Source organism: Chanos chanos, chromosome 8 (assembly GCF_902362185.1).
Source record: "Chanos chanos chromosome 8, fChaCha1.1, whole genome shotgun sequence".
In the NCBI taxonomy this organism is placed as follows: domain Eukaryota; kingdom Metazoa; phylum Chordata; class Actinopteri; order Gonorynchiformes; family Chanidae; genus Chanos; species Chanos chanos.
The window spans coordinates 5,596,452-5,604,228 of record NC_044502.1 but is presented as its reverse complement, the minus strand read 5'-3'; the positions used below and the strand labels follow the sequence as shown (position 1 = coordinate 5,604,228).

Sequence of the window (7,777 nt, the reverse complement as noted above, 5' to 3'; positions counted from 1 at the left end):
TTTCTGGTGAGCAGTACAAAAAAAAAAAAAAAAAGAGAGAGAGAGATCATGAAAAATGTATTCAAATGAGTTTTACGGTCACTTAAACATAGTTTTAGTTTGGTGCAAAAAGAAAACGGGAATTTTTTGTAATGGCAAAAATACAAAGTAGGAAAAAAGTGTGAGACTGTGCATGCCAAATAAGGTATGTATAGAAGTGAAGGTAACAGTTGGAATTTGTACATTTTTTCTGCTCATAATTCTTAAATGCTCTATATCAGGACAGTCTCATTCTAACTAGTTGTTCTAGAATGCATAAAAAAAAGAATCAGAGAGGCTTCTAGAGCAAAGGATAACCAGGTGCTCTAGAAAAGAAAGAAGGGGGGTGGAGGGGCCCTCACATTCACAGCCAGTCTGGATCAGAGGCTAAAACTGCCTGGAAAGAGGCCAAACACACGACAGACACTTTCAAGGGTTCGTCTCTTTAAATAAACCTTCTCATCTTATAGTAGCCAAGACCAGACTGGTTCAAGTTGTCTGAGTAGGTAAAAAAACAAAAAAAAAAAAAAAGAAAGAAAAATCCCAGTGATTAGATTTCAGATGAATATTGGAGATGCTAAAAAAGCGACATTCATTCGGAGTAGTTTCCATCGTTCAAAACTTCCACTGACAGAACCTCCTATGTTTCTTTTTAGTATCCAAAGTGAGCATTCAGTAAAAATCACAAGTCACAAAAAAAAACAAAAAAAAACAAAACTGCAGGTAATGCATTTCAGTAGTCTGACAAATTATTGTTGCATTGAAACAACAATCTAGCAGAAACACACACACACACACACAAACACAAATACACACACTCTATAGTGCATTCCTGTTATATTTCGTAGTATCCAGAAGCATCCCAGGATGCGGTGGATACAGTGGATGTCTTTGAGTAGTCTGACAGTACACGATATTGGTCTCAGAGGATCCAGGTCCTGTACTTATAAAGAATGCATAATTCTAATGCCAATGTCTCTGTCCCACTGACCTTAGAGTATGGATGGCACAGTGTACAAACCTCCACACATTCACTAGATACCGTCTTTCACAGTAATACTCTTTTATACGTAGGAATAAAACTTGTAGTGATAAATAGATTTTTTATCTCCATTATTTTCCCTCTCATCCAAGGTTAGTGTAGCCTAGAGCAGTTGATCAAAAATAGATATTCATTCCCTGGACACTCTCACACTAAAAATAGTCTTTTTTTTTTTTTAACCCTGCTTCTGGACGGCCGAAACGGTGAGCTTCTTTAATGTGTGTGGTACAGAAATAGATTTGGACTTATTTACAAACTCTGGCTGTGTTTAGACCCCCCCCCTTGCATTTACACACAGTCCCTGTATGAGAGAGGAGACAACGTATTTTCTGAGCTTCCCTTTAAAAAGTGTGCTTCTCATACAACTTAAAGCTAAATTGGTCTTTTGTTTTTCTTAAACAGAACACAAGTGAAATACAGTATGAGTATATGATTGTTTATATATTAATATATTACAGTTTTTAACCCTTCAGATCGTAAAACATACAGACACACACACACACACGCACACACTTGGGCACACAGAAAGGGAGAGGTTGAGAGAGAGAGAGAGAGAGCAAGAGAGAGAGAGTGACCAATGTCCAGAGAATCTGAGTGGTCCCAACATTCTAGAATTTCCCGCCACAGAGGATTCCGACACTGGAAATCCTCAGATGACTGTGCAGAATGTGGTGCAAAAGAGAGAGAGAACATCCTCCTCCTACACGAAAAAAGCTTGCGAGGTCCACTGACACACACTCGATTATGCATTTTTTCTTTTTCTTTTTTTTTTCTTCCTTTCTTTTATTGGGACTCCCCAATCCTGTGGTACAATCCTAGTGCAATTGTCTGAGGAGGGGGAAAAAAAACAAAACAAAACGTCAGAACCAGTTCAGTTTCATCTTACGTATGATTTCTAACACACTGTGCAGACAAAGGTGACCATATATGGTCTTTAAGAGACCACTTATGTATGTATCCATGTTCCGTCTCTCACACACACACACATACACGCACCTTATGCATTGAGAATCTCTTCATCAGAACGGCCAATAGCATCCGGGTTGGACAGCGGATCCAAGTCGGCGAAGAGGTTAAACCAAGCGGACATGTCCCGAGAGGCACCTTTGGGTGCTGCAGACGGTCAAAAAGAGAAAACCGGAGATTAAGAGAAAGAGAGATTAAAGATTAAAACTACATTTGACCCTCATGCTGGGACATACATAAACATGTACAACATGACTTACCGTTGGCTGCAGCCCTTGGACTGTTCGCAGGGGGCGGGGCCTGGCCTGTGGTTGCTGGAGGCTGGAGAGGCGGGGCCTGAAACATGGGTGGAGTCACCCATCCTGAGCAATAAAAGAAACAAGGGCAGACACAGTCACTACAGTGCAGCAGAGAAGTTCATTTTGCCATTCCCTCCCAACATTAAACTCAAGATTCACTAAGCAACACGTTTAACTCTGCTAACGTTCTGTCTTACGACTCAAAACGAAAGACACATTCTAGCAACCTATGACATTCTGGACTGCACATCATGTATTTCAAGACAAGTGTGCGACACTCCTTCACATTTCTCTGTTCTAAATGCCTCACAGGGATACTGTTTCAGTGTAGTCCTCCCACCACCAGGGGGCAATCTGACGGGTGTTGGTAACACATTTCGCTCTGCCAACATTACGTATTTTAAAAAAAAAAAAAAACATTTTAAAAGCCGAATCCAATTCTCGCCTGCACGTCATGCGTTTCGATTAAGTACTACTGTCTCTTCAAATCTCCATTCTGACTGCCTCACACAGATGCTCTTGCAGTGCGACCCCCACCCCCACCACCACCAGGGGGCAGTATGACAGGTGTTGGCCGACGCTGTTTCTGACCTGTGGCGCTGAGGCTCTGGTCGAGGAGCTGGGAGGGCAGAAAGCCCGTGGGACTGGAGGGCTGAGAGGGGGAGGTGCTGGGGGCGTTAGCAGGGGCTGGGGTTGCCATGGCCGCGGGGGTCTCGAAACAGCCAAAGGCGTCCTGCCACGCCTTGCTGAACTCGTCCCCGCCGCTGGAGGCTCCAGGACTCAACAGCTCCTGCAGGAACGTGAGGTCTCCTCTCTCCGCCTCCTCTCCCTCCCCCGGAAACTGAGACGGCAGGTCGGACATCAGGTCCCGAACTCCTGGGAGAGAGGGAGAGAGAGGGAGAGAGAGAGAAAAAAAAGTCACAAAGCCAGAAAGAAGTTAATTATATAGGCATAAGATATTGTCCCTCATACAAAAGGACCTTCATTACACAGAGAACAGGCAGAAGTGAGCAGACAATGCAGACCCATTGTGCTGATTGGAAAGAGGAAGGCTGAAAAAGCGGCTTTTGCAAGCTGTTCGTGCCGAGGTGGGAACCAACGAAGGACATTAGCTTTAGGTTGTGTTAGGTAACTGTTTATTTGCAGATAGTTGACAAAGAACTGCGCCCTATTCCTGTCCTCCCTTACCCTGTCTGTTGCTAGGCAGGGAGGTCAGGAAGAAAGAGAGAGAGAGAGAGAGGCCACTGTGGATGGTATTAATAGCCAGTGGATCTGTGATGGTGAATTCTGTGTTCTGAATGTGATTAGGCCCTCCTGAACCGCAGTCAATTGAAATAACTGTCAGTTTACAGGCTTTGCCTGGAGGTGCTACAGAAGAGGAACAGGTGTAGTCGCGCCCGGTGTTACGCACAGAGGTAAGAACTTTGAGAGAAGTTTGTGTCAGATTTAGGAAAGGTGTCATGGTCAGAAAATTTAGGACAGATTTCAAAACGAAAAGGTTTAAAATGAGTTTTTTGTTTTTTTTTTGTAGTGAGGTCTAGGACCAGGTCGATCGAAGACAAAACGTTTTAGCACAGGTTTAGATAAAGTTTAGTGCAGACAAAGGTTTAGCACAGGTTCAGATCAGGTATAGGGCAGAGCAGGGTGAGAGAGATAGAGAAGCACCCAAGATCAGTATCGCTACCCGTGTCGAGTGGCTGCGTGCTGGGAGGGGCCGCTTGGGGCTCCCCTCCTGGAGGGCTGAACTCCCACTGAACACTAGGGGGCGCTGCGGCCTCTGCAGGAGCCTGGGGTTGGAGCGTGGGTAAGGCTGGGGTTGGGGTGGGGTCAGGGGTCATGAGCAGGAGGTCATCATCAATGCTGGGTGCACTGGTTGGGCCAGAAAACTCAAACAAGGCTGGGGTACAGACAAGGGTCAAAGGGTCAAATGCCACAAATATACAGTGTGAAAACGCAAACACACAATTAAAAAGAACAGACTAAACTAAGAGTTTAAAATCAGACCATGTATGAACTTAGTCACACAACACTGAAGATGACACACAGAGAGAGAGAGGAGAACTCAATATTAATGTTAATCTACGTGAGCAGTCAGCGATGACCTGCAATCCACTTAGACTCCTACAAAACCGTCCCAATTTAAAATAATAACAAAAATGATGTGAACCTGACCCATAAAAATAATACACACCAAAACCACATTAGCACATTCTTCACTGAGCAAAATCTGTCCAAATAATGCAGATTTCTAGATTATGTGGGACCCGTTCCATCATTGAGGATATTATCAGGCCGTCAAACACACAAAAAAAAACAACAAAAAATGTTTTGCATGTTGACAGATTTATAACACGAACACACAAAATGTAACATAGCGAACACAGGCTAGAACGGCTGGAATGTGACATTGAGTTTTCCCTGTTTAGCTTTAGCTAACAGTGGATGTTGCCTCCTTCAGAGCCTCAGATCTTTAGTTTGTTTCACGCCGTTTTTCTGTTGTTGTTGTTGTTGTCTTTTTTTTGTGTATTAAGCTGTCCAGGGAACCGGAACCCCCTTAACAAACCCCTGGGCCATCCCCAGTCACATCTTTTCTGTCACTTTTCCTTGTTGTAGTTTCGACCTCATTCCGAGGTGACCTACATGTAGCCAATTTTCTCCTATCCCCCCATCTTTTGGAGAATAAAGTATCATTTGTGCAGTAAACAAATTATTTCTACAGTAGACACAGACAAATGTCAACATTACCGAAACATACCTCAATTTAAAACTCATAAAAGGAGGGACTGACTTTAAACTGCTTTAACACTTTATTCGCTATTAACCTGAACTCCCCTGACCCCAACTTTTTCCCCCCACAACCCAAATCTGCCAAAACCCAAAGCCGTGAGTAATATATTTACACTAATGATCAATATGACAGGTGTTTTAAAAAGAGGGCGGGGCTTAAGTGGAGATAAGGGTTCAGTCTGGGTTTAAATCAAGGTTCTCACACTCACCAGAGTCCAGACTGGCAACCAGTGAGCTGTCAGAATCTCTGCCCTGTCCATCGGCGCTGTGGGCGGAGACTATAGAAGACCACACCCATATTACAATAAAGACCCGCCCCTACATTGAGTGTCAACAACATGATAAAACCAAAAGGACAAGCTAACATAATTTTTTTTTTTTTCATATCTTAATGTAAAAATGATCAATTCTTCAGTCATTAGGAGCAACTGAACCTGAATCTTTGATCTGTGGAAATCAGAAGAGTTATTCTACCCATAGGGTTAGGGCTGTGGCTGAAACATTAAGATTAGTACATACCAGCTTCAGAGGTGGATTCCTCTGACTGCTCTTCCTCTAGAGAAACAAGACTAGGGAAAAAACAAACAAACAAACAAACAAACAGAGAATCTATGAGACAGGCAGTTTGAGTGACCACACAATTCAAGTCTTTCTGTACAGTACATCATGTTTAATAAACAATAATAAACAATGGAGAGGTGGAAAGGGAGATGGATGGATGGATGGATGGACGGATGGATGGACGGACAAAACTCACTCATACTACAGTTAGAGTGCCAGCCAGGGAAGAGGTAACAACACAATAAAATAATTCAAAACCAGAGAGTGTTCATAATTAATAATGCAGTATGATTTCTTTTTATATCATTATCAGTTAGCACGTGACGTCTGAGCACTGGCAATAGATCAACAAGGCACAAAAAAAACAAAAACAAAAACAAAAAAGGGCAGGCACATATCTCAGCTGTTCTGGTTCGCTACACACACACACACACACACACTTCACAAATCAGACAACACCAAGTCTTAATCAGGCCACAAGGCTTCCAACGAATTCACAGCAGGAAATGACTGTGCCTCACTGGAGGAGAAACAGTTTCGAGTGGTGTTTTATTTAGGGGGAGAGGGTGGTGGTGGTGGTGTGTTTGGGGGGGGGGGTGTTTTCCTGTTAGAACACACGGAAGGTTCTAGAACACATAGAGCATTCTGCTGAGTCACTCACATGTCTGTGACCAGGGCCCTTAAAGAGGCCTCGCGTCTGAACAAACGGTATCTGAGAGACCGCGCGGCGAGAGCGGGAGGAAGAGCAAGGCCGTGAAAAGAGATGAGGATGAAAAGAAAGAAAAGGGGGAGGATGGAAAAAAAAAAGAAAGAAAGGAATGATGAGATGAGGTGTGAGGATAACCCTTCGGACCACAGGAAGAGCGAGTGAGCGAAATCAAACAAAAAGAAAGAACGAATGTGATTGAGAGAGAGAGGGAACGTGTGTGTCTGTGCGCAGTGTGTGTGTGTGTGACAGGGAATGGTTAGCGTACTCACTTGGCTGTGTTTGTGGGTATTGCTTTGCTTTGGTCTTCCTCCTGAGTCTCCCCCTCTGTAATTTGGTCCAGCGGGTCTCTCAGTTCCTACGACACCCCACCCCCAAAAAAAAAAGACAAAACTCAAAGCAGTCACACACTGAGCCTGGTCCCTTCTCACAAATGAAGAACACTAGCGGTGAACTGGATATCAGAGCGCAGCAAAGTTTGGTTTGGTTATGTGAGAAAGCAGCCATAATGTTTGAGGACACTGCTCTGTGATAAAGCGTTTGAAAGCAACTTTTTGTGTAGCGAACCGGTAAACAGCCGCACGCGTACCTTCAGCGTGGTGAACTGATACGGCACGTAACCTCTGAAGGCTTCGTGGATGCCTGACATCATCTGGGCTGTCTTCTCCCAGAACTGGAGCAGTGTCGTCTGACGAGAACAGACAAACACACACACACACACACACACACACACACTTATCTACTGACTGAATTAACAGGCAAAGTGTGTCATACATAGGTATGGGGAACAGATATGAGGGAAAGAAAAAGAATAGGAGAATGAGAGAGAGAGAGAGAAAGCGAGACAGCGAGAGACAGAGCGACGGGGGGGGGTGTGAGAGTGTGAGAGAGAAGTAGAGAGAGAGGAAGAGAGGAAGAGAGAGAGAAGTAGAGAGCAGGAGAGAGAGAGAGAGAAAGAGAGAGAGAGAGAGAGAAAGAGAGAGGAAGAGAGGGAAAGAGAGTGACATACCTGGTAAGTGCAGAGGGAGTGGGAGAGCATGTTACAGCGGGAGACAGAGCGATGGGGGGGGGGGGGGGGGGGTGGTGAGAGTGTGAGAGAGGAAGAGAGAGAGAGAGAGAGAGAGAGAGAGAGAGAGAGAGAGAGGGCGAGAGAGAGTGACATACCTGGTAAGTGCAGAGGGAGTGGGAGAGCATGTTACAGCGACTGGCTCCCAGCATGTCCACCTTCTGACACACGTCATTCTTCAGTTTGTCAAACTGCATTTTAGTGCCTCTCACCTGGGCCTGCACCTATACACACACACACACACACACTTTTATTAATACACTCATACACACCACGGGTCCCATTAACACATACACACATAATTGACACACAACACAAATATACACTCATAA

The 7,777-nt window shown here is 44.4% G+C and overlaps 1 protein-coding gene across 1 annotated transcript in view; it reads right to left on the bottom strand.

Annotated features, from left to right (window-relative positions):
- Positions 1–1,847: 1,847 nt before the first annotated feature.
- The window catches only part of ical1 (islet cell autoantigen 1-like), a 14,511-nt gene continuing 8,581 nt past the window's right edge, over positions 1,848–7,777 (bottom strand). The window contains exons 6-15 of the mRNA XM_030782272.1: positions 7,544–7,669; positions 6,969–7,067; positions 6,652–6,737; positions 5,632–5,681; positions 5,322–5,390; positions 4,010–4,222; positions 2,917–3,201; positions 2,287–2,388; positions 2,057–2,173; positions 1,848–1,888 (exon numbers count right to left, since the gene is read on the bottom strand). Of these exons, the coding sequence (XP_030638132.1) occupies positions 2,058–2,173; positions 2,287–2,388; positions 2,917–3,201; positions 4,010–4,222; positions 5,322–5,390; positions 5,632–5,681; positions 6,652–6,737; positions 6,969–7,067; positions 7,544–7,669 (1,146 nt within the window). The 3' untranslated portion in view covers positions 1,848–1,888; position 2,057. The remainder of the gene's footprint in view (positions 1,889–2,056; positions 2,174–2,286; positions 2,389–2,916; positions 3,202–4,009; positions 4,223–5,321; positions 5,391–5,631; positions 5,682–6,651; positions 6,738–6,968; positions 7,068–7,543; positions 7,670–7,777) is intronic.